This window comes from Podarcis filfolensis (genome assembly GCF_964270895.1).
Source record: "Podarcis filfolensis genome assembly, chromosome: 10".
Classification (NCBI taxonomy): domain Eukaryota; kingdom Metazoa; phylum Chordata; class Lepidosauria; order Squamata; family Lacertidae; genus Podarcis; species Podarcis filfolensis.
In genome coordinates, this window is record NC_139612.1 from 39,924,141 (window position 1) to 39,950,942 (window position 26,802).

A 26,802-nucleotide genomic window follows, 5' to 3' on the forward strand; every position below is an offset into this window, starting at 1 on the left:
AGGTACCACTGTAGTATGCTTTGACTTGCTATCTAATTTGAGCAAACCGAAGAGAACTGGTGTACTCAAAAGGCACCAGAACACAGTTAAGCAGTTGCCTGGAGAACAACGTTTATGCTATTTTTGTCTCTCTCTTTTAGTTTTCTACAACCCTTTTTTTCTTAGTGCTGTTACAGAAATACATGAAGTCAGGAAGTGCATCTGGTATTCCCCTGAGGGTGGCTCAAGTCCTGAGATTATCTTATCTCGCCCCCATAAATCTCACCACTCAATCTCACATGCACATACATATGCACATAAATGCATGCCTCAGCTGCTGCAGTCATCTGTACACTTACTTGGAAGTAAGGCCCTTTGAACTTAAGTGGCATTTGCTGCAGGATCAAGAGGATTAAGATTGCTCTACTATGTTGTGAGTGTGGAAGCTGTGGTGCCTTGCTTTACCAGTTCAGTTTGTCCAACAGTATGAATGAAAATGGTATAACAATATAGTTCATTTGTAGGCATCTGAAGAGAGTGACTTTCAAAGCACCCTGTTCCATATCTACAGACACAGGACTGCATTGAATATTAGTCTGATTATTCTCTCATTCTGTGCATTTGCAAAGTGTCTCATTCTGTGGATTTGCAAAGTGTGCAGTAAACAATCAGGAACAGAAACTGCTGACACTGAAAAACCTTTTTTTGTTGTTGTTGTTTAAGTTTCCACTAGTCAGTTCTACCAAGTTAGACAGTTGCCTGGCAGCTGATTCTGGGTTGTCATGAAAGGCCAGCAAATGGCTATTTAACACAGTTGCTGTGGGTTTTTTTCTGCTAAGTCGAAGTATTTGTCGGATTTTCTAACTTTGGTGATAAAATAACGTGTCTGGTCCTGGGTATTATGCACTAAAACATGGGCTGAGCAAAGGTCACCCCTTCCATTTTATCTTGGGCCATGTACCCAGGCAGCAAAATGTCTTGGGTTGGCCCTTATACCTGTGACTTATACTCATCAATATTGTATGTTGTATTTTATCTATTTTGTAAATTGCCTTGGGATCTTGACAAATGAAGATTTGTTTAAAAGTGCAAAAAATGGAAAAAAAATGTAGTAAGAAATTGAATTTAAATATTTAGTTGAAATATGGTGGAACTTTTATTAGCCTTCTATCAATAGCTGCTGAAAATTTGTCTTTCCAAATATCGTATTATGATTCTGCAAGCATCACCTTCCCACAGCCCACTGTTTCCCTTGTTCCTCCCTCAGTCTTTTTAGTTCATTTACATGTGACATTGTGTATTGAGCACCTCTGTGCTTCTTTCACACACATCTTTTGCCAGTAAACCAAGCTGCACTATGATGAGTATGAAAGGAAAGCAATACCAATTGTTCCTCAACTAAACAGCTTGTCAACTATTCTCCAAAATGTTCAGGTGTGAGGAACTGGTTTAAGCCAGCTGAACTTTTGCATCAAAATGTTGAGATAGTCCCCGATTTTATATAAACATCACCGGCAGAGAAATCAGTACAGTGGTACGTCGGATTAAGTACTTAATTCGTTCCGGAGGTCCGTTCTTAACCTGAAACTGTTCTTAACCTGAAGCACCACTTTAGCTAATGGGGCCTCCTCCTCCTGCTGCGCCGCCGGAGCACGATTTCTGTTCTCATCCTGAAGCAAAGTTCTTTACCTGAAGCACTATTTCTGGGTTAGCGGAGTCTGTAACCTGAAGCGTATGTAACCCGAGGTACCACTGTATAGAACTGCATTGTATACTGAGATAAGAAGGAAGAATGTGCCTATAAAGTATGAAATATGGGGCAAGTCACAGGTTAAAACAGCTATGCCAGATAAATTCCCATGTTAGAATTAAATATAGGAAACAGATAGTAGCTTGTCACGCTAAGAAAAAACACACACCCATGTGGGGTTTCTCTGGGTTTGCCATCTGGCAACCCAGATATTCCTTGTAGTGGAGTATCTGTATTATTCTATATTCAAGGTCTGGGAATGACAATAAAAAAATTCCAGCAAGGCTTATAAAGATCTTATATGCTGAAAACATACATACTTTTTAAATGTTAAATAAAAAAATGCACATAGAGGCTTTGATTCAGTGTTATCTTTCTCTGAAGCTATTTGTGATGATGCAAAGAGATGGCGATTATTATTGTTTAGATTTTTTAGTTGCTTTTTAGCCAAAGCTTTGCAAGTGGCTTGCAGTACAGTTAAAAATACTAATAGATTATACCACAAAACAAAGGGAGGGGAAGCCATAACAACCACAACAGCCTTGTCCGCACACTAATAACAAACAATATAATCTTAGTCTGCCAACAGCCAGCCTGGTGAGGGCAGGGAGGAAAGCTATCAGCAAAGGCTCCAGGTAGAGAGTTTGCCAGGGACAGCATTCCACAGATGATAAAATTTATTTTCTTTTTTATTGTAATAAAATACTGCTATATTTCCTCTTTTGTACAAGTTTCTTTTAATAATTTTTTAATATATCTTTTGTTTCCTTCAATTGTTTTCTTGTTTCGTTTGAATTTTTGGAATACTTTGTTAGTCTTATTTGTTATGCTTTTTATTAAAATAATGATTTTAAAAAGAAATGTAAAGTAGAAAACTAGCCTGCTGACCTTTGCATAAATATATAAGTAGCTCTTTCCACATTGACAATATGTTATTATTTGAAGCTTAATGTTCATGTATATTAAGAGCACAGTCTTGTACCCAGCTATCCACAATTTCAAGTAGCATGCCCTTGTCTAAAGAAAAAACGAAAAACCCTTTGCCAACATTTCTGGCATGAAAGAACAACAAATGATGTGTTTCCAAAATTACAATCCATGCAATGCTCCACTGTACATACTTTTTTGTCAATGAGTGTTTGGCAAGCAATATGAAGATGAGCCATCTCGTTTGCAGAATGGGATAGAACAATACAGAAAAGTGCTGGCAAAATTCTTCTGAAGCCATAAAACCAAAATAATTGTTCTGGTAGTGCCAGATGGAGAGGAGAAGAGGAAGTAGTCAGGGCAGTGGATCATAGATCATAGAATTGTAGAGCTGGAAGAGACCCTGAGGATCATCTAGTCCAACCCCTGCAATGTAGGAATATGATTGAGAATAGTAACATTTTTTCTGTTTGAATAGGCCACGTGTTTATACTACGGGACCCAAGTCACCGAGAATTTCTGCATGAGCCACAGAATTTCTGCAGAATAACCTCTCGGTGGGTTGTGTCCTGCTTTTGCTATTTGCCACATTGTTGCTTCCAGATGGAATGCCTTGCTAACAATGTTGCATTACATATTGTCATTATCCAAGCTCACATTCAACGGAAGATACTTTTTATTTTTATTTTTTAAATTTTGTAATGGATTTTCTTTTTTCTAATCACATCACAAATATACTTATATCCATAATATACAATCTGCATGACATCTCCCCCTCCCTCCCTTTGGACTTCCCTCAACTTCCATTTCTGATTTTTTAATCCTCATTATTATATTCTGCTATTTTCTACAATATATCTTATTTTCCCTTTGTTACAATATTTGTTCCCTATCCATAAAATGGTGAATGTTTATTTAAATCCTGCCATCAAGTCGATATTCTTTCTTTGTTTCTGCAGAAGGTTCCCACTCTTTTTCAAAGTCACATCCAGCGGAAGATACTGATCTGCTCCAGGAAAATATTCCATGCAGCTTAGTTGCTCTTTTATTTTCCGCTAAGTGGAGAATTTTACTCTTCTTGCTGAGTGTGCAGCATTTTGTTCTACTTTGCTGCTTGCTTACAGGAAAGAGACCTACCATGCACCATATTTAAAGCAGTCTAGCAAATATCTCTATTTTAAGTGAGAGGCAATATTTACCGTATTTTTTGCTCTATAAGACTCACTTTTTCCCTCCTAAAAAGTAAGGGGAAATGTGTGTGCATCTTATGGAGCGAATGCAGTCTGCACAGCTGTCACAGAAGCCAGAACAGCAAGAGGGATTGCTGCTTTCACTGCGCAGCGATCCCTCTTGCTGTTCTGGCTTCTGAGATTCAGAATATTTTTTTTTCTTGTTTTCCTCCTCCAAAAACTAGGTGCGTCTTGTGGTCTGGTGCGTCTTATAGAGCGAAAAATACGGTACATTTTTGTTTTGAGGAAGAGGTATGCATGCCACTGTTATTCTGCAGAAAGGTGAGATAAATTGGGAAAATTTCTTTCTCTCTCTGATTTTTTACACTCCACTGCTATGCACATTGAAATAATATCCGCTGAATTCAATAGGATTTATTAACAGGAAAGTGCCATATATCCTGGCTTTGCCAATCTGGTGCCGTCCAGATGTTCTGGACTACAGATGTAGTCTGGTGCCGTCCAGATGTTCTGGACTATCAGCCCCAGCTTGCATGAAAGAGGTTTTATGGGGCTTACTTCAAAGTATACCATAGTTATGGATGGGCAATACTGCTTTCCCTCCAATATTTTTTTATGTACAGTAGAATATAGCGGTGACACTTTTTACTGTTCAGAATGCAAACAGTTGGTTTAGGAATTTGATCAATACCTCCCTGTCCACTCACATTCCACATTGATCTCCTTGAAGAAAGGGCAGGGTATGTGATAGCATATTTAAAAAAATGATAATGGTGCTAGAGGATATCAGCTATAACCCAATTGTTGTGTGTGTTGCAAATTAACCAGCTGGCAGCATTTAGAAAAGAAATACCTTCTGCTCTGACAGGTGATGATCACACTTTCTTGGATGAAAAGGGTGCCTAGATTAATCCCTGCCCCCGAAGGTATTTGATGCTGTCAAAGCTGACAGTACTAACCATTTGGGGGCTAGTTCACATTTCAAACAGAGATCTCAGGATTCCCAAGAACCATTTAAAAAACCACAGTCATGCATTTGCGTCAGCAAAATATAGAGTCTTAATAGATTCACCACAAACGCTTTGCACTTCAACGAATTTAACAGATGTCACCCAGATAGGGAGAAGGAATGTAGTAGCTACAGAGGCCCCCATGCCTGGAGAGAGTCCATTGGCACCCCTGACACCATGTTAAATGAGCATCATGCAAGTTTTTAAAAAAACAACAAAATGAAAATGGCATCAGGTGGCAGGGAAGCTGGTAATTAAGGAGGCTGGCCTGTTGTCTTCATTGCATATCTTTAGGCATTATGTGAAAACGTTTCTCTTCAACCAGACCTTTGGCTGATTAACATTCTATGTCCTCTTAAATGTGTTTGTGGGAAGGGAGTTATTTGTTTTTGTTTCTAATTATATGTATTTTTTGCTTCTCCTTTTGTCTTTGTATGTTGCGAACCACCCTGTGATCTTTGGTTGAAGAGCAGCATACAAATTTAATACATAGCAATGATCAGGACCAGAGTCGGCTTGGAAGGGAAATTTAACCTTCTTCCTGCCCCTGCTGTGGTCCTAAGAAAAACCACGCTTCTGAAACTACAGTTTACTTGAAGGGGAGAAGAATGTCCTCTTGGCATCTTGTTGGCCCAGAGAGAGCAGCCAGTCCTGGGCAGCTGTCTGTTGCACAGCTGCAAGAACAAGTGAGTGGTGGTTGCCAGGGACAGTCACCTCCGCTGCCTCAGATTGCTCAAGCCGCCTCCCCCCTGGGAGATGTGCCACCCACAGAGGAAACGCAGGCCAGTGGCAAATAAGAGGAAGTTGCTCTTGCCTGCTTCCCTCCATCTTTGGGTGGTGCAGGGGGGAGGATTGGCCAACACAGAGACAGGACATGAGATGCCACCTTCTCATGCTTGCTTTCTCCCTCCGAATGTTGCCACGTGGAGGGGCTGATTCCCGCTGCCGTGCCAGCCAGTGTGTGGTCAGAGGGAGCTTCTCCCCTTGCTCACTTGTGCTCTCTCTTGGAGTAGTGCAGCTATTAAAATTGGGCCCATTGTGCTGCTAAGGAGGAGAAGGTGAATATGTGTGTAGGGCAGGTGTTATGTACTGAGTTGAATAGGATCCAAAATGCAGCAGTCTGATTGGTCCTAGAGCAATGCAGCAGTCTGATTGGTCCACAGGAGCCACCCAGTCCAGCTCCAGGTGGAAATGAATCCGCAACCTGACTGGCCTACAGGAGAATCCAGAAATTAGCCAATCACGTGTGGCCCATTGTGTAAATAATGTATATAAAGCAGATATTTTGGGGGAACTTTCATTCCTTGCCACTATGAGCTGAATAAAGAGCATGAAATCCACACTCCCAAGTATATTTCAGCAGGCAACTCCCCCCCACCCCCGGAACTCTCTATATATGCTCCTAGGCAACCTTATGGGGGACCACAGTGATGGGTAGAGCTGATGAAGAACAAATATTGTTAACTGCATCTTTACGCAATTCACAAACACACACATGCGAAGCATGATCACGGTTCAAGGACTTATTCCAGCCAGGCGAGAACACTCAACGAAGGCATGAAGCAAGGCTGGAAGGGGCGTGGCCTACAGGTAGGGGGCGTGGTCTAGGGTTTGTGGTCAAAGCAGGCTCTGGGATGGGGTCACGGGGGTGGGGAAGCGAATTATTTTCTCGCATCTCGACTCAATCATCCCCACGACCCCTCCCTCTTGTCGTTCGCGCATGCTCTCCCGCTCTCTCCGAACAGGGTCTCGTGATGGGAGGGGCGAGGAGGATAGGACAACCAGCTGGTGGAGGGCGCAAGGAAGAGGGCGTGGCGCACCATAACCAAACCCAAGCAACCCTCCCCGCAATAATTTGGAACCGGCCATGGAGCTAAGCCACCCCGCTGATGCGCCTTGCTCCCCTATGGACCTCACCAACGTCTAAACAAGGCGGGGGGGGAAGCGTTTGTGGGGTGGGGAGACTGGGGACTGGCGGGAAGCAGCAGGCCGGCCAGTTTCCAACACGTGCAGCGCCCCAGCTGCACGCGCCTTCAAGGGGCGGGGCGAGACATTGGCGAGGGTGGGCGGTGAGGGGCAGGCGGGAAAGCTCGCACGCGCGAGCCGAGTGGTGCCTCCCAGCGACGTGGAAAAAGGAACTTCTGCGCGCAAGTCTTCTGGCGGGCACCGACGAAACCACAGAGAGAGCGAGGGTGGGGGTGGGAGGGGAAGGAGAGGGGGAGGTTCCCGCCCTCAGCGCGCTGCCATGGGGCAGCTGTCGGCACGCCGCCTGCAGAGCCGCCTTAGGTAGCCGGAGCGCGGCGTGTGTGTGTGGCCATGGCCGGCTGGTGGCGAAGGCTGAGGGGGCGCCTGGGCGGCGGCCTCGCCTGCTACTGCCTGCTGCTGCTTTCTGCCTCGGCGCTGGCCTGGGCGGCCGAGGAGGAGGCGGCGGTGGCGGCGGCGCGCGCGCAGACCTTCCCTCAGCCGCTCTCCAACCTGGCGGCGAGCGCGCGGCGCTTGCTGGTGGCCAGCGGCAATCGCTGGTACGAAGTGGAGCCCTCGCTGGCCTGGGCGAAGGAGCACCGCAGCAGCCCGGCGCTCGACTCGGGGACGACGGTCAACAAGCTCCTGCTGCCCTTCGGCGACGACCGCCTGCTCACCTGTTGGACGCAGCCGCAGGGCTCCTGCTACGAGGAGCGCCTCGGCGCCGACGCCAACGCCACCGTTTTCGGGAAGGAGGTGGTGACCTGCTTGCGGAATGGCTCCGCCGCCGGGTGGATCTATGCCCGCGGCTCCGAGTGGCGGCTGGTGGTGGCCACGTCTCGCCGACTGAACGATCCCAGCGACTTGGATCCAGAGTGCCTCGCAGAGGGCGACTCCAAAGTGGCCGTCGCTCTCCAAGAGCGCCAGAAGGCGGTCTCGGAGGACCACCGGCTGCTGGTGAGCGACGGCTGCTACTTGCACTTCGCGGACGCGTTCCTGTGGAGCGGGCAGTTCTTCTTTCCTTATTATCACTACAGCCTCAGCATGGAGCCCAAGATGCTCGTGGCCAACCAGATGCCGGCAAACCGCTTCTTCGGCCACGGCCAGGCCATCTTGCGCTGCGGCGGCGGCTTCACCCGGAGGATCCTCTCTTCCAACTACGTCCAGAAGCGCGGGCTCTGGGTCGGCGTCTTCGGCTCGGCCGAGGGTCCGGCCACTCCGACCTCCACGGCCCTTTGCATCTTCAACCTCAGCCAGGTGTCGAGCGTTTCGGAGGGATGCGCCCTTGGCGATTCGAACACGATCTGCGCGCACGAGCCTGCGGAGCCATGCGTGAGTAGTTTTGGTTATAGGTTGGGCGTCGTTGCCCTGCGGAATCGGAGACCAGAGGGCCGGCTCTAACAGCGCACCGTCGTTGTTGCGGGCTGGTCTGATGCTCAAGGTAGACCGTTTTAAAGATGTGAAATAACTTTGCGGTCTCCTTTGCGCTTGCAACAATCCCATAAGGTCGGTCGCGCTTTCTAGCCCACTGGGTGAGTTAATAGCAGCTGAGACACAATGAGTTTTCTAGGTCAATAGTGAAACACACTGGGGGCATTACTCCCCTGGGTTCCTAACTATTCTTTTCTTTTTCTTATGTGGCTTAATGTCACAAAGAGGCAGTCCGCAACAGGATTTCGCTTTCGTTTTTCTTATCAAATTATCTCCCCACCCAAAAGGCAAATCTGCATTAACTGGGGAGGGAAAATACAGGCTGGCATGTAGAGCAGTGATGTTGTGTAGATGCTGCAAAAATAGGTTGCCATATTTCAAAGAGTAAAATTCCTGATACCTGCAAAATTGTTGAGCTGTTTTTTAGGACACCACCAAAATTGTTGACCTTTTTTAAGGAAACCACCAAAATGCAAAAATCCGCTGCACTGATCCCACAATAAAATACCCTAAGCATCTTGGAAGTACCACCATATAAACACCTACATTTTCTGTTCAGTTACTCTCTCTCCCATCCCCTAATCTAGATATGGAGGGAGCAGTAAATAAAAAGCTTGCATGTACCCTGTGACTCTTAAGAATATTCCCGTCTTCACTGTCAATATTTGTAACTCAAGATACATAGAAAAAAATACTAAATAGTACAGGGCAGAACAAGAAAGAGTGTAAGCTTTCTGTGTAGGTTTAACCATAAGTTTGAAGTTGTCCATATTAATGAATGCTGCTGCTGTTGTTATTCCAATTTATTATCTGCCCTTCACCCTAAGGTTCAAGGGCAGGTTGCAACAATTAAAATGCAACATTAGTATTAAAACACAATATAAAATTGTTTTTCAACAACTTAAAATTACTAAAACAAGTTAGGTCCTAAAAATATACATTTCACATGTCAAAAGCCAGGGTGAACAGGTGTATCTTCCACATTTGCCAAAAGTTGTATGCTGGTGTGAAACAGCTGTCATCAAGTTTCGCTGAAATAGAAAGACTGGTAGAAAAAGAAAAAGATTATACCAAGCACCCAGAAATTCCAATATTTGGAGAGCTTTTAAAAGAGTTAGACAAATTAATGAAAGTAAAGTAAAAGCTTCCCTGGAAAAGACCCTGATGTTGGGAAAGATGAAGGGCACAAGGAGAAGGGGACGACAGAGGACGAGATGGTTGGACAGTGTCCTCGAAGCTACCAGCATGAGTCTGACCAAACTGCGGGAGGCAGTGGAAGACAGGAGTGCCTGGCGTGCTCTGGTCCATGGGGTCACGAAGAGTCGGACACGACTAAACAACTAAACTACAACAACAAAGTAAAAGCTACAGTGGTACCTCAGGTTACATACGCTTCAGGTTACAGACTCCACTAACCCAGAAATAGTGCTTCAGGTTAAGAACTTGGCTTCAGGATGAGAACAGAAATCGTGCTCCAGCGGCGCAGCAGCAGCAGGAAGCTCCATTAGCTAAAATGATGCTTCAGGTTAAGAACAGTTTCAGGTTAAGAACGGACCTCCGGAACAAATTAAGTACTTAACCCAAGGTACCACTGTACTGGCCATGATGGCTATTCTGCACCTCCATGGTTGAAGGTTGTACAAGTGGAGAGTACTCTCGTACTTAGATCCTACTTGTGAACTTCCCACAGGCATCTGGTTGTTCATTGTGAGAACAGGATTCTGGACTAGATGGGCCATTAGTGGGACCCAGCAGGCTCTAATTTAGAAGGAACTTTCACAGGGAATACTACACAAAAGTTTACTTATGGGTGGAAGACAGCCTCACAACTGATAATGGGTAGCTAACTTAAGGAAGCATGGTGAACTTACTGCATGAGGGTTGTGGGGTGAGACCTATGACAGGGGATGCATTTCTCCGGATATGTTGAACCCAACAACAACAATTGCCCTTCACTGCAAGGTCCTAGGGAAGGTTAAAACAACAGCAAGTACAGTGGTACCTCGGGTTAAGAACTTAATTCGTTCTGGAGGTCCGTTCTTAACCCGAAACTGTTCTTAACCTGAAGCACCACTTTAGCTAAGGGGGCCTCCTGCTGCCGCCATGCCGCCAGAGCACGATTTCTGTTCTCATCCTGAAGCAAAGTTCTTAACCCGAGGTAATATTTCTGGGTTAGCAGAGTCTGTAACCTGAAGCATATGTAACCCGAGGTACCACTGTACAGTTAAAAACAAAGTAATCACCTGCAAGTGCTGAAAGGCTGAGCAGATGTAACTCTGTAGAAGAAGTTCAGCCAACATGAATTACTGTCCCCTTTGGTTTCAGAGAGATGCTTCACTTTCCCACTGCAACCAGCGCACTTACTGTTGGATGAGTTGGCAAAAAAATGATGTCCTGCTAGCTGAGCATATATAAAAGAAGATCTCATGAGGTTGCTCAACATAGGAAGCAGAAAGTTGGGTTTGCAGTGGCAAGACAGTTACTCAACATCTTTGCAAAGAAAGGCTTTTCTATTTGAAATGGCAAGTCAGCTCACCACATGCATGTGACCAATTTTTTTAAAAAAAATGCTTCTTGTACATTAAGTGCATCCTTTATTAAGCATTGACATATAAATCTCTGCAACCACTCCTGGGGGGGAAACAACAGTTTGCTGTAGTGTTGTCCATTATCTAAAACAGCTTGCAAGGCAGAACAGCATTTTGTTGGTGCTGGTATCATAAGGAAATAAGAAGAGTCTGCTGGATCAGGCAATGGCCTATCTAGTCCAGACCCTGTTCTCACCAGACTCACCAGATGCCTATGGGAACTCCATAAAGCAGGATCCAAGTACAAGAACACTGTCCCTTCACGTGGCTTCCAACCAAAGCATGGGCATCAAGGCTAGTAGTCTTTGCTTTACCTCCATTCATTTGCCCAATCCTTTAAAAAAGTTGTCCAAGTTGGTTGCCTCCTGTGGGAGTGAATTTCATAGTTTAATGATATGCTCTGTGAAGCAACTTTTTTCCCTATCTCTAATCTTCTAACATTCACTTATCCACAATCTCTAGTTCTTTGAGAGAGGGAGTAAACCTTTTTCTGTATGCACTTGAAGTCACACAATGGTGAAAATTCATCATTTGGATGAGGGTTTCCCAAACTTGGGTCGCCAGCTGTTTTTGGACTACAACTCCCATCAGCCCTAGCTAGCAGAACCAGTGGTCAGGGATGATGGGAATTGTAGTCCAAAACAAGCTGGAGAACCAAGTTTGAGAAACCCTGATTTAGATTATGGTTGGAGAACCTGTGATGAGCCTAGATGTTGCTGGTTCAGCATTCTGGATACATTAGTATGAAAAACAAGAAGAAAGTAGATTGCCAACATAGTAAAAAAATAGAAATACACTGAGTATGCACAGAATCACATTTTAAACCAGAGCTGTGGAACGTTTTTGGCTATGTGGACCTTATTTGGCAAGTGGGCAGGACATCACATAGTTAGGACTTGAAAACACCTTGCATAGCCAGCCCAGTAGTCTTGGTTCTACCACTCAGCAACTGATGGGAGTTAGTCAAAGCTTGCTATAGGGTGCATGATGGAGTTTCGTGCAGTGAATCCCCTTCCAGACGTGTTCCAGCAGACTTCAAATAACATATATTTAAAGGAAAGATAATAAAATGAGCACCTGTAACCCAACCAGCCACCATGGCTATAGAACTGTTTTAATAAATAGGAAAACAAGTTCTTTGTTTTTACCGTTGTAACAATTTTCTTCTCGAAATGTGTCTTCTGTATCATGAAAAGTACATAAAATCATCATCATTATTTCGAAGTGTAAGGAAGAGTCCCTCAGGCCTTTACTAGCCTGGCCGCTGTAACCTAGGGATGGGCCCCCCAACATGGTGCCCTTGTGAACCCTGCTTGGTTCCCACCAAGGTATTTGGGATTGCTGCATTGGATGTGTACCATGAGACTGAATGTTGTAGAATGGGAAATCACACTTGGCGGATATTTTGTGCCTTGTCTAGATATTTTTGTTTTCAGATTACAGTGGTACCTTGGAAGTCGAACGGAATCCATTCCAGAAATCCGTTCAACTTGAAAAATGTTAGGAAACCAAGGCACGGATTCCCATTGGCTGCAGGAAGCTTCTGTAGCCATTTGGAAGCCTTGACAGCTGCGTTGGATGTTTGGGTTCCAAAGAACATTCACAAAGCAGAACACTCACTTCCGGGTTTGCGGCGTTCGGGACCCAAAACGTTCAACTCGTAAGGCGTTCGAGATCCAACGTATAACTGTACTTCTAACCCCCAGTTAAAGGACCTGTACAACTATTCAGAAACTTAGATTGGCACACTGGTTGTTTAAATACTTTATTTTTATATACCAGACATGTTCAACCGGTCAACCGCAATGTACAGGTAGATCGCCGGGGTGACCCTGGTCGACCATGGAAATGTTTTGGCCCTACGCCCCAGGCACTATGTCCCTCCTCCACCTCCTCCACAGCAAGGAAAGTTGGGGCAGGTGGGAAGCGCAAGTATTGTCGCCTGACCCTTGTTTCCTGGAAGGGTCAAGTGACTATCCTCCCCCGCAAAAGCTCAATAACACTTGCCAACCCCCCAAAAAAGCTCAACTCTTGACAGTCCTCCCCCCAAAAAAAGCTTGATAACTCTGACAATGGGTAGATCACTGCCAGTTTTTTTTAATAGTGGGAGTAGATCACAGTCTTTAGGGAGTTGGACGTGCCTGTTATATATCGTTAAATCGTAAAGAATATATCACAGCAGTTTACAGCAATATGAAGACATAAAATGAAACAAAAAAATAATTAAAAGTTGAAAACAAGCTGGAAGCAAAAGGAAATTAAAAACATGTTTGCTTCTGGTATTTTAGCACTTATTGTTACGGCTGTTCAAGTTGCCATGGTGACTATGAGGTAGAGCTCCACAATTGTCCTCCTCTCACACTCTCGCCACTGGTGAGTGTTCCTCATTATGTGGTGAGCATACCTTTCCTGGCTTCTCTGTAAACTGGAAAAAAAGGGAAAGGGTTCTGCCAAAAATAGAAGTTGTGCAAGGATGTTCTATCTTCTGCAAAAGTCCAATTAGAAATTAAACAATAACCTTTTGTCCCTAGTAGTCTAGTTCACATTTGCATAGGACTAGGGGATGCTGAGGGGCCTTTGTTTCACATCCATGAAGGCAAGAGGCAGCATTGTGGAGAAGGAAAACCTAAGAGAGGAACTTGCACCATACCTTGCTTTCTCCTAAACCCCACATGAGGTAAAACAACACCCCCTTCTTCCACAAATCTTCTGCAGGTTCTAGAGGACTGATATGGGAGTAAGTGAGTTTTGTTTCTTTTCCAGCATGGCATTTGTAGAAAGCAGAAGTCTCTTGCACTGAGTCTGCTTTGGGAAAACCTCCATAAAGTGTATCCCATTGTTCTACACCTTATATGTTACCCGTAAATGTAAAGGGACCCCTGACTGTTAGGTCCAGTTGTGGACGACTCTGGGGTTGCGACGCTCATCTCACTTTATTGGCCGAGAGAGCCTGCGTACAGCTTCCGGGTCATGTGGCCAGCATGACTAAGTCGCTTCTGGCGAACCAGAGCAGCGCTTTTGTCTTGTGGACGGCAAATTTAGTTTTCATTGTTGTTGTTGCTGCTGCTGCTGTTGCTGTTGTTTTGGCCTAGTCAAGAGTTACGTGAAAAGAACAAAACACAGTAATATACCCTCAAAAATAATTTATTGGACTGCCTTATGCAGGCCACGTGAATATAAAGGGTATGCCTGTAATCTGACAAGAATGTTAGCTTTTATAGTTAATGAATTTCTTTTTAACATACTGTGTGTCTGATCTAGCTGTTTTCAAAATGGGGTGCATTTTAAGCATAGCTTTCTTTTAAATAGGAATTAAGTCACAGAAGTCCTATAAGCCTTCAGATAAATAAGTCTGATGAAAGATTAGCATAGTGAGCCATCTGGCCTGGCCAGGTGTTTTGTGTATATGTACATTCAGAGAATGAGAGCGATATTTGGCTACAGAAAGAGAGGCAATACGGTGAATGATGCTGGAAGGAGGGATGATCTCTCTATCACAATCAGGTCTTATGACAGAGTTGTGTTAAGGTTAACATGTTCCCATCAACACGTTTCTCGTGAATTCTGTGTGGCCCAATTCAGAGTACTACAAAGCCTTACATGGCTCTGGACTTCAATACCTTAAGGAATGCCTTTCCCCCATACAGAGCGACCTGGACCCTACACTTGTCATCGGAGGCTCTTTTCTATGTCCCTACTCCCAGAGGTTTGGAAGGTGGCAGCAAGAGAACAGGCCTTTTCTGTGGTGGCTCCCTGATTGTAGAATACTCTCCCCAGAGAGGCTTACCTGGCCCCATCATTACATGTCTTTACCCAGGCCTATGGCCTGTAAAAGTGTGGGGAACAGGACTGTTATTAGGATGGTTATTTTATTATAAGGCTCTTTGTCAGTATGCTTTTTACTATATTTTTTATCATTGATGTTCTGTATTGTGTTTTTAATGTAGTACACCACCCTGGGATCTTTTGATAAAGGCCGGTATATCAATTGAATTAATAGTATTAGTAGTAGTATTGCAACACCAAATCAGATCTGTGCCAAAACTTCAGATGCCTTAATGGTATTCCATAGGCTTGGAGCATCCTGTTGCGTCTTTTTGTGCCATTTAATACTTGCACAACTTGTCTGTCAGCTTCAGTGGAGTAAGTGCTAGCTAAAACAAATACACATTTTATAAAGAACGATAAAGTTTGCACAGTGTGGGAGGGCTTGGGGGGGGAGGACTACAGTATGATTGTGTCTTGCACAGGGGTTACATTCTGGGGATGATGCATATAAGCAAAAACACATGTACCAGTACCTGAACCACCCCTTTGGAACCCGCCCGCCCCCCAACAACCATCCTTATCTTACAAGAAAGGCAGAGAACTTTTAAGCTCTCAAGACCTGCTTACTAAGGTCTGGGATGCTCTTGTGAGATCTCACAGGGCCATCCAAGTTTCCATAAGATATTGTGAGAGCATCCCAGGGCCTGGTACCAGCAAGTCTGAGCGCTTAAAAGCTCTTTCCACACTGGGAAAACCCAGTGCAGAAGGAGCTTTTAAGCTCTCCACCTTCGTGCAATTGATCTGCAAGATTTCAGACATTCAGCTTTCAACTGAGTAAGGTTGAAATTGCTCAGGTTAGTTGTGCATAGGATGCGATCCTACTACATTGTCAGTGCCTTCCTGCATAACTTCAGTTGGACAACATTAGCAGAGAACAGCTATGGAACTTCCCCAGCCATATTCATTCCAGAAGATATTGAACTCGTTACCTCCATCCTGCACCCTTGCTTGCATGACTGATGGTTAATGATGATGGGAGTTGTAGAAGAACAACATTTGGAGAGCATCATGTTGGTTACTCATATGGGGTGAAGATCATCCCCACTGAGTGCCTTCTAGCAGCCTCAGCTGGTGGCCCAATGATGACCCTTTGTGGACAGGGATAATTTGGCTACAGTAATCTATGAATGCTCTCACAGCCTCAATACAGTGGTACCTTGGGTTACATACACTTCATGTTACATATGCTTCAGGTTACAGACTCCGCTAACCCAGAAATAGTACCTCAGGTTAAGAACTTTGCTTCAGGATGAGAACAGAAATTGTGCAGCAGCGGTGCAGCGGCAGCAGGAGGCCCCATTAGCTAAAGTGGTACCTCAGGTTAAGAACAGTTTCAGGTTAAGAACGGACCTCCAGAACGAATTAAGTTCTTAATCTGAGGTACCACTGTATTGGATTACTGCAGTGCAATTTATGTGGAGCTTTCTTTTGGAGATGGCTTGGAAACTGCAGCTGGTGCAGAATGCAGCCACTTAACTGTTAACAGGATCAAGGTGAGCCCATCTTAAAACACTGGTGTTGTCACAGCTACATTGTCTTCCTATATGTTTCTGGGCCCAATTCAAAGTGCTGGTTTTCATCTATAAATACCTTTGTGGGAGTGCCTCTGGACCATTCAGTCTTCGTTTGAGGCCCTTCTCCTGTTTTCCCCTCTTAAGAAGGTTAGGAGGGTGGGTTCCTTTCTGTGGGTTTTTGTTTTTGTTTCTGTATGGGTTATTGAAATGGTTTTATTGAACACGTTTTTGTTTTGTGGAATTCTGCTTGGTTCTTAATCTTTGTAAGTTGTCTCTGTAGTGAGAGATAAGTCAAATAAATTACAATAATACAAAGCAGTAATTGTATTAAGCTGGCTGTGGGTGAGAATTTTAGTCCAACCACATCTGTGGATTAGGTTGAAGAAAACACTGCTTTAAAGCATACCTCTTTTAACTAAGTGTGACATTTGTCATGCAGTTTAGTCCCATTGACACCAGTGGGACTTTTCTTCTTACTGCAACACACACCCCTCCAATTCCAACCTGGGTTGTAGTGAGGGCAAGGAATTAAAGTTTTGCCCTGGATTGTTTCTGTATTTAAACTTTAATGTATTAATGATATAAATTGCTTAATGCTTTATATCTCTTGTACACCACCTTGGGATGCCACATTAAAGGTGATAAAAAATGCCTACTGTATTTTTCGCCCCCTAGGACGCACCGGCCCATAGGACGCACCTAGTTTTTTTTTGGGGGGGAAATAAAGAAAAAAAATTATTTCCCCCCCAAGCGCGGGGCAGGGGCGGGGGAAGCCCGAGCTTCCCCTGACCCCAGCCCCCAGAACAGGCTGCTATCCGCAAGCCTAGGGAGCCCGGCGGGAAGTCGCGCCGGTCTCCCCAGGCTTGCGGATATCTGTCCCCCGAGCTTGTGGGGCTGGTGCTGGGGAGAAGCCCGCTTCTCCCAGCGCCAGCCTCCAAACCAGGTCGGGGAACAGCGGTATGGCGGCGCTGTGCCTCCCCGCTGTTCCCCGACCTCGTTTGGAGGATAGCTTCCTGAAGCCTGCATTCACCCCATAGAATGCGCATACATTTCCCCTTCATTTTTGGAGGGGGGGGGGAATGCGTCCTATAGGGCGAAAAATACGGTAATTAAAATAAGAACCCCTCTCCATGGCTGTGGTGGCTGGGGCTGATGGGAATCACAGTCCAAAAAAGCATGCAGTTGGGAAGGCTGGATAAATAAAAGACAGCCGTGCAGAGCCAAATTATCTCACCAGTGTCAGTGCCCTAAGTCTGCCATCACTGTCTGTAGTTTAGGCCATAGATGCTTAGGTTGCTTGGATGTTAATTTCTGTCAAAATTTTCAAGTGTTGCTGATGGTGTAGTCCAGGCTTCCTCAAACTTGGCCCTCCAGATGTTTTGACACTACAGTTCCCATCATCCCTGACCACTAGTCCTGCTAGCTAGGGATCATGGGAGTTTTAGGCCAAAAACATCTGAAGGGCCGAGTTTGAGGAAGCCCAGTGTAGTCACACTCTCCCTCCCCCCTTTGTAGATATGCCTTATTTAATGGACCACATTGTATTCTCCTGCTTTATGGAAAAAGCAAAGGAATATTGAAGCACTCCCTCTTTGGATAAGACGGCAGAACTTTTTCTTTCTTTCTTGGTGTTACAACGTTGTTTTCCTGTCTTGTTTAAAAGTGGTTGTGAAACTTTGTACAGGGGTGAGAGCTGACAAGCCACATATGTTGATCGCTCAGCATTCCATGCCCCTAACACTTCAGACCACAAACAGCATTGGCAGATGCTGCAATAGCAGCGTATATTTTCTTGAAGTACAGCACAACTTCATGCACACATGTAATTAATGCCTGGAGCTTCAATAATATGGGAGGTTGAGTGGCAAAACACCAAATTATATTTTGTGTTATATCTATGTACAAGAGTTTTTTCTTCAGCATCCAAAACACAAACATACCAATGAACCTAATATAAAAAATGGTGTTTTATGTACATCTTTTTGTAAATATTGTATAAATGGATCATGATTGTGTGTATAGTATAGCATCATTTGATATATATTAGGGTTTTGTGTTTGTGTTGTTTTGAGTTGAGCCACTTTAAATGAAATTGAGTATATATGACAGAGGGGAAAGTCGCCTGAATTCAATTTCCTGTACTCCCTCTTTACTGTTAGGTGGAATTTAAAAACATTTCTGTTCACCCAGGCATTTGATTGCTGAAATATATTGTTCCTGACAATCTTGAAATTATTTACCTGTGAGGATATTTGATCGTTTCTGAATGTTTTCCGTTTTGCTGTATGCTGCACTTTGGTTCCTTTGGAAAGAAGGAATGTGATTGAAATTTAATTAATAAATAATTATTAAACAACACCTTTTTCCTAAAGGGTCCCCTTTGAAAAACATGCGGTCCGCTTGCTTTGCATAAACTCTCTTGGATTGAAGATTTGACTGTCTTCAGATGGTTAACTCTTGTAGGTTCCTTTGTTCTTCCCGTCACATGAGCAGGGACACAAGCCAGCAAGCCTAGTTAACCACAGCTTCATGTTACATTCAGTTTGAACCAAGGAACTATGGTTAATGGCTCCCAACATTTGCTTCCAAATCCTGGCTTGTTTGAAAGCTGTTAATCATAGCTATCAGTTTGGACATAAAAGGAAGCTATGATTAACTGTGACTTCCTGGTCTGTTTACCAGCTGGTGCTAAAGGAGGGGTGAAATGGGAGAAAAGGGATGCATGAGAGAATATTAAGTTCCTGCATATCATAGCTTCTAAAGCAAAGATCATGATGTCTGAATGGGGGCCATCATGCCCAGTTAAATAAGTGCTTATTGTCACAATTTTTAAATATGCTTTTAAAAATATCAAATTGCAGCACAGTTTTTCATTTCTTTGGTTTTTGGCCTTTACATTTTCCTGATTTTATAGTTCAGGTCCCCACCTAATTGTTTATTTGTGTTTTCAATGATTAACTGATGTAATTAAACTGGTCTCCACCCCCATCGCTCAGCCCGGACACTGAGGCCCAGCGCTGAGGGCCTTCTGGTGGTTCACTCACTGCGAGAAGCCAAGTTACAGGGAACCAGGCAGAGGGCTTTCTCGGTATTGGCGCCCGCCCTGTGGAACACCCTCCCATCAGATGTCAAGGAAATAAACAACTACCTGACTTTCAGAATACATCTGAAGGCAGCCCTGTTCAGGGAAGTTGTTAATGACCAATATTTTAAAATATTTTTAATATTTTGTTGGAAGCCACCCAGAGTAGCTGGGGAAACCCAGCCAGATGGGCAGGATGTGTGTGTGTGTGTGTGTGTGTGCGCGCGCCTGTGTGTAAATAAATAAATAAATAAAATTATTATTTATTCCTCCTTGTGTTACACTCTTTCCTGTAGCTTCCAACATGTAATCTTTAGCTAGGTTCCCAGTAAATATCGACTAAAGAACATGCTGCTGTAGTTGAACAGTTAAGGAACAGCTAAACTCATGACTGATGAGAAGTTTGCCAGAAGGCATAGCTGTTATCTGTATGAATGCTTCCAGTGTTCAAGTAATACATGCTGTTTGTTTCCTGGTTTTTCTCTGGTCTCCTGATTCATACTCTGCTTTAAAACATGACATTTACACCTAAGATATTATTATTTCTCATCCTGATAGGAGAAAATTGGAAACTTCACTTTAGGGCCGTATTGGGGTGGTCACGTGAGTTCAGGAGAAGGCTAGAATCATTCTTGTAATACTAAACTGTGGTCTAGCATTGTATCTAAACCGACCCATAAGTTGCCAAAGTTTTGCGATAATACTGTGTGGAGCCCTGCCATAAGTGCAATGCTACCTCCTATAAAGAAGCTTTCAGCAGCAAGTTATAGTTAAGGTAGCTTGGAAATAATAAGTTGCATATTTGATAAAATGATGTATACTCATATTTTGCTTCTGTATTTGATTTTTCAGAACAAGATAGCTTGGCCAATCAACAATGCAACTTTGCTGAGCCACTCCGATTTGGTGTCAGTTTATGCCACTGTGGTTCTGAACAAGATTGTTTTGTTTTTGGGAACAAGAAATGGACAGTTGCTGAAAGTACGTGGCTTATGGTTTGTTTCATGGTTTATCTGATGAATCATTGTGGTTGCAGTGGTTGATAGAAGCTTCTTGGCATTTTGCATGTAAAAGTGCTACATAGTTGCTATATTGGCAAATACAGTTGTGCCTTGGTTTTTGAACAACTTAGTTCTCGAACGTTTTGACTCCTGAACGTCGCAAACTGTTCCAGTTTGCAAACTATTTTTGGAAGCCGAACTCCCAATGGGGCTTCCACAGCTTCTGACTGGCTGCAGGAGCTTCCTGCAGCCAATCGGAAGCTGTGCTTTGGTTTTCGAACGTTTTGGAAGTTGAACGGACTTCCAGAACAGATTCTGTTCAACTTCCAAGGTACGACTGTAACTTCTCTTCTTGTATAATATTTGAAAGATGGTTCCTTTCCCCCCAGTGGCTTTCTACGTAATTAAACAATGCCTTCTCCCTAACAAAAATATATGTTGGCCTTTATTCAACATTTCCTTGGATCGGTTTTCAGTGAAATAACTTAAATAATGTAATTTCAAAATAAGTTTTTAGGTTGTTTAGTTTATCTAGCTTTCTGAAAAGCTTTTATTGCTGTCATCTTACACTGTTTTATTGTATGTACTTATTGATTGCTTATTAGCCCAAATAGGGCTAATATAGCTATACAAAGCAGCTGAGGAACCAAACACGTGAGGAGAAATGGAGGCATGCAGTCCAGACATTCTGCTTCCAACACATTACCTGTACACAGTTGAGACCACTCTGTGAGTTTGAGGATGAATGTCTAAAGTGGGAAGCTCTTCTATTCAAGGAGGCTGCCTGTATGATTTTAAAACCCTGTGCAATCAAGGTTTTAAACGGTATTTGTAAAGAATAGCTGACCAAATCGAAAACATACAAATCCTGATCATTAGTCACTGAATGTGCATTCAAAATAGGTCCTTGTATCTTTCTTGAGATAAAAGTAAAAGAACATGTTCTCTTTCCAGGTAAGAGTATTTGTTAGATTATCCATGCAGTTTGCTTCTTATCTGTTCATTTGAGGTTCTGCTTGCACAGTGGGACTTCTGCTTCCACCTCCTCCACCCAGACATGTCGTCCCTCCTCAAAAAAAAACTGTTCTAAATTGCTGATGATGGGGAGGAATAGAGGAACCATAGCGTATTCAAATAGGGCAGATAAATTTGCCCATGATAACATGATAGTGGTTCTTTTTGTTTCCTGTGCTTTTAGGTTATTCTTGATGAAAACATGAAAGCAAATTGCCCAGACATTTTATATGAAATTGAAGAAGAAACACCAATTTTTCACAAACTTGAACTTGACCCTGTGAATAAAGATTACATCTATCTACCATCTGGTAACAAGGTGAGCTAAGAGCAGCAGCCAGCACAAATAGTACTTCTGAAGTTGGCTTTCAGTCATCTGGCAAAGTCCTTGTTAACTGAAGTCCAGCAACCTACTTTACTTTTGGGTTGTAGAACAGGACCCTGAATATGAGTAGGTGTGATTTCTAGTCAACAGAGATTCTAAACTATGCAACTGACTTGATTAGTTCTGTGTAACTTTAGAGATTAGCTATCACATCATTTTCTTAGTGTTCGCAGTTGCGTAATTGACTTACATTGTCTTACGTGAGTGCAGAGACTTTTCAGAACTGAGTTGATGGAAACAAGAGAAAACTTGTTGATGGCATCAAAGTGCACACCTTCATATGATCTCTTTCTCAGCATCTCTCATTTATCCATTGAATTCAGGAAGCACCGGTAAGCCTTTGTGAGGAATGTTTGGATGGATGATGAGTAATCACCACACGTGAGATTTCCTTATTACAAGAGAACTCCTTTCAGTCTCTGTTCAGATTAGGGCATTAATGCATAGATGGCTCACTGTTGCATGTGCTTGTTCGGGCACTTTTATCCACACAGGTACTTTCAATCTTACGGCTCCGAAAACCATCTCCTTTCTTGTGCACATTAGTGGGTGGTACTTGTTAGGATGCATGTAGCTGTACTATGTAGTGTTGTCTCCTTCCCTCAAATATTATTACTTCCCTGAGGTCCATTGTGGATATGTGTGCAGTTATTTGCTTGCCTGTGTATGCACTTTTTTTAAAAGTACAAATCTGGAATATAAGTTTTTTCAGAATTGCACAAAAGTACAGAACTGTGCAAAAGTAATTTTTAAATAAAGTATAATACTCCAAGCCAGATAAGAATAGGAATCATTCATATGAAAGACTCCTACTTCATTTCCTACCTTTTCCTTTGCCATCTACGTGCAAGGGTAATTAATATATTTTAACATAGCTGCTCTCTGAAAAACAGCTGGGTTAAAAATAAAAATGCCATGAACATGTCTTTGGGGCTGATGGAAACAAAATGGAGGAAGTAAACGCAGCAGAAGAAACCATCCAGTGAAATGTCACCACATGTTAAAAGCAATGACGCTTCCCACATGATAAGCTTCAGAGGAGCCACATTTTTGTATTGCATTTTCTTCTCCTATTGGATTATCCACAGATTGGCAAATATTATGTCGCCACCAGCTGTCTCCTCCTAGTCAAGAAGAGTGATTGGTTGTAGAGAAGGTTTCTTCATGAGCAAAGGACTACCCAGGTGTAGCACCCTCCTCAGGAGAAGGATTCTGCAGAGATGTCTTGAGAGGCTGCAGCTGTGCCTAGGGTGGCATTCTGGTGCCTCTGGTTTAAGAGCCTCAGTGCAAGGCTGGGAGAACTGCTGGAGCAATGGCTTGCTAACCAACATTGTTTCTTGCACCTGATCCTGACCGTCTGCTTACCTGGACCTTGGGTTCCCCTCAACTCTGTTAAAATCACTTCTTGTCTGGAATTGGACTTTGGATTGGCTATGGAATTTGCAGCTCTGGGTCTGCAATAGCCATGGTTATCTGGAAGGCTACTTGCAGCCTGGGACCCAGCTAGAACAAGACAGAAAAGAAACTTAATTTAGCAAGGGGAGGTGCAGGCTGCCACTTGGATGAGGAGGATGCTGTATGTACACTGCAAAAGTGAGAGACGGAGAGGAGCAGCTTCAAATCCACATTAAACTCCGGAGTGGAAGAGCCCACATTGGCATTGCCAAGAACACACTTTAGCATCAAAGACTTGCAGCAGGATTTAATAGGATTAATAGTGGAGTGCAGTTGCCCGTAGCAATCTCCAGCCAGGCAGAAATGGTTATGAGAGACCACACTCCTTCCAGACCAAAAACCACGTTAACAGGTGTGCAGAAAGTTGGTGGTTTTAAAGTGCTGAAGGGCAACCACACATTCAGCAGCCTTTCCTAGAAACGGAAGTTTGGAGACAAAGGCTGTAACAGGCAGGGAATCTGCATGCAAATTATTTTTGAAATCATATACCACCCTGTTGGCTCTGAATTTAAGTACAAGTGAGCACAGCTGGCAAAGGTCTTGCCACAGGTCCAATTTGCAAATGATCTCTTCCTATACACCCCCAAATTAGCAAAGTGGTGTGATGGATCCATAGAAGGTTGACATGAACAGCAGAAGGTTGTTGCAATATTGTAAGAAACTACTTTGAATTCCTTTTTTTCTTTAAGTTACTGATTTGCTTTTCTTTCTATTTCCTGGGTTTATGGAAATTATTTTACGTTTTTGAAAATGGAAGAGAAAATGGAACATGGAAGAGTGATTTTTTTTCCTTTCTATTTTAGATCTGGAGAACAAAGGTTGCCAATTGTAGCAAGTATATTTCCTGTAAAGAATGTTTAACTGCCATGGACCCCCACTGTGGATGGTGTTATTCATATAACAAGTATGTATTTTTGCTTCTTAGGCTCATATGAATAAATGCTTCGTTATTGGTATTTTTTAATTCTTGATACCTTGAGGCTGTATCCACAGTTGTTTTTGCAAAGCCATCTTGGATCAGTTTTAAGTCTGCAGTGACTCTTCCTATAACGACACTTACTAATAATATTAATGTAAAGGCAACTCAAGTTTCTCTCTTAACCTTCCCAGGATGTTTGTGTTAGTATTCTAACTGGGCTAAGACAGAATCCTGGTGCCAAATAACTTTGAAATTCTAAAACAACAAGAAGACCATAACAATTATTTATTTGCTTTAAAATTATCTTTTTATAAAGTTTGAGCAAAAAAGAGTGATAAGACACAATAGTGACAAGCCAGTAGCCAAGCAGTAAATAAGAAATTAGTGTTTTAGCAATTAAAGCTAGCATGCAGTAAGACTCTTCTTAAAAGGACATCTATAATTGTGGTTATAATTATAGTTAGCAGGAAGGAGTTATTTGGATAGTTGCGTTAAATTCGCATACCCTATTTTTAATTTGAAATTTGAGAAAGACCATAATGATATATTCTCATAAGATTGAAAAAGTCATAGAGTGGTCCCAAGGAAAATAATGTAAATAAATGTTCTTTAACACCGACTCTCCAAAACTCATATCTACTCTTGGATATGTGGCTTCGAGGGACAATGGCATCACAAGCCATGAGAAAGAATCAATGGGTGTGACTGGTTTTTTATGGTTTTAAAGACAGAAATGAAGCAACAATAAAGTGAGAAAATCTGATTAGGGTAATCAGTTCTATCTCCCAGAAATTTTCATAGTTAGCCAACAGGGTGGAACAAATTGATTGAAAGGAAATGATGGAAGAGATGTTCATTGTTTGATGTATCTTTTTTAAAGCTAAATATCTTGAACATGATTTCTCAGCCTATTAAGAGCTGAGAAGGCACTTTAGAAATGTTCAGTCAAGGTGGCCACAGTTTGGCTAGGAGATACAAATAATGCAGATTTTTATATATAATTGAAAAGCATTTCTCTATTTCTCTCATGCATATATTTGGATTTTTCTTCAGCTGCACTTTAAAAGGCGCATGCCCAGTTTCAAATAACATAATGAACTGGACAAGCATTCCATATGGAACAGATAAATGCCTGAAAATCTACACATCTAAGCATTACAGAGGTGAGGTATGTTAAACATCATTTTCATTTCATTTATAGTATAACGGCACTACTTAATACATCATTTTTACAAATGAGAGAATTTAACTTGGCAGTGCTGAGCTCTCTCAGTACTCTGGTCAGACTGAAACATAATAGTCCAATCCTATGCTGCTTATACCTTTCTCCTGGTGTAACAATGGGGTTCTTTGTGGGCAAACCTGGGTAAACAAAGCCCTATTTATTTTTATGTACACAAAAGCATGTATCTGGCCCAGGCTTCCATGTTTGACATTCTCTGCAAACCATCTCTATAGAGAAGCAGTTCATCTTACTTAATGAATCCAATGTGTTTGGCATACTGGCAGAATCCCAGCCTCCCATACTTGCAGATCACACTGTGTCAGTTTACATGCACCCAGCAGGATTGGGACCCCTAACCGAACTTCCTTGGGTGGCTCCAGTTGTTTGGTGCCTTGCACAAAAGGAAAGGCCAAGCTGTGAAGGTGCAGGTGACGCCTTGTTAGAGCAATGGTGATGTCTTCTGATGCTCCCCGCTTTCTGCTTGGAATGGTTTTAGATCATGTTGCTATGATGTGAAGAGGTTAATGGTTCCCTCATGCTGGATATGGATTCCTGTAACCATGCTCTACCTCTGAGGGGTGGCACTGATGTGGAAAGAATACGGACATACTTTAAAACAAGTTTTGTTAATCTCTTGAAGTTCTGTCACATGTCCGGGTAGACAGTCTGCCTGAATCATTGATCGCTGCAGTGTGTAGGGAAAGTAGAGAGAAGCCAGGTTCACCCAGTGGGACAAAAAAGAAACACGCAATTCTGGCTTCTGTTGGTAGTATTTTTCTCCTATAACGTTGGCTCTTCAGCATCCTTGTGGGTGACAAAGTGAGAGCCAGCCTTGCGCATGATGCTGTCTTCCCTCCTGCCTCTGAAACCATTTCTCTCTTCTCTTTCTGTTCTTAGTCATCATTTAGACATACTGATATAGTTTATGGTTAATGCAAACCAGGAATCTTCTTGACCATATATTGAAGCTAAGGTTTGAAGCAGATTTACAAACACTGGTTGGTATGAATTCTGGTTTGCATAAAACATGGTCTACATGTGTAACAAATCATCATCATTCTAGGGAGAGAAGGAAGTGGGAGAATCGCTCTGTATAAATCTCATGGCTTTCCAGTAGGAATCATTGGGTGTGGTGAATGGAGTTGGGCAGATTGCAGCAGCTCCTGCTATTCAGCCAGTTAAAAGTTGGCGGTGTATTTTCAATTGTTTCTTGCCATTCACTTTTTATCTCATCTTTAAGTAGCCTATCAACATTTACCCTGAGAGTTTAACTCTGATTCTCTTGGAAGTTCGTCCAGACTATCATCTAAGAGGTTAAGAAATCTTATCAATTTTCTCATTCCTTTAGATTTCTGTAACTGCAGTTGGAAATTCTGAAGGGCCATTCACTTGCAAAGTGATAGATGTGAATACCAAAAAAATTCTTTGTGAGAATGTGAAGGAAGATGTCATGAACTGCTCTTGTCACCTTAAGGCAGCTGATCTAGTCGGAAAAGGCAAGTTTTACCTACAACACCTGGGATGTTTTGTGGTATGGAATAT

At 43.0% G+C, this 26,802-nt stretch overlaps 1 protein-coding gene across 1 annotated transcript in view; it reads left to right on the top strand.

The window, feature by feature from the left end:
• Positions 1 to 4,431: 4,431 nt before the first annotated feature.
• PLXNC1 (plexin C1) overlaps positions 4,432 to 26,802 on the top strand; it is a 59,576-nt gene continuing 37,205 nt past the window's right edge. The window contains exons 1-6 of the mRNA XM_083573399.1: positions 4,432 to 8,150; positions 20,114 to 20,242; positions 21,461 to 21,595; positions 23,920 to 24,020; positions 25,089 to 25,203; positions 26,609 to 26,756. Coding sequence (XP_083429525.1) covers positions 7,173 to 8,150; positions 20,114 to 20,242; positions 21,461 to 21,595; positions 23,920 to 24,020; positions 25,089 to 25,203; positions 26,609 to 26,756 — 1,606 coding nt within the window. The 5' untranslated portion in view covers positions 4,432 to 7,172. The remainder of the gene's footprint in view (positions 8,151 to 20,113; positions 20,243 to 21,460; positions 21,596 to 23,919; positions 24,021 to 25,088; positions 25,204 to 26,608; positions 26,757 to 26,802) is intronic.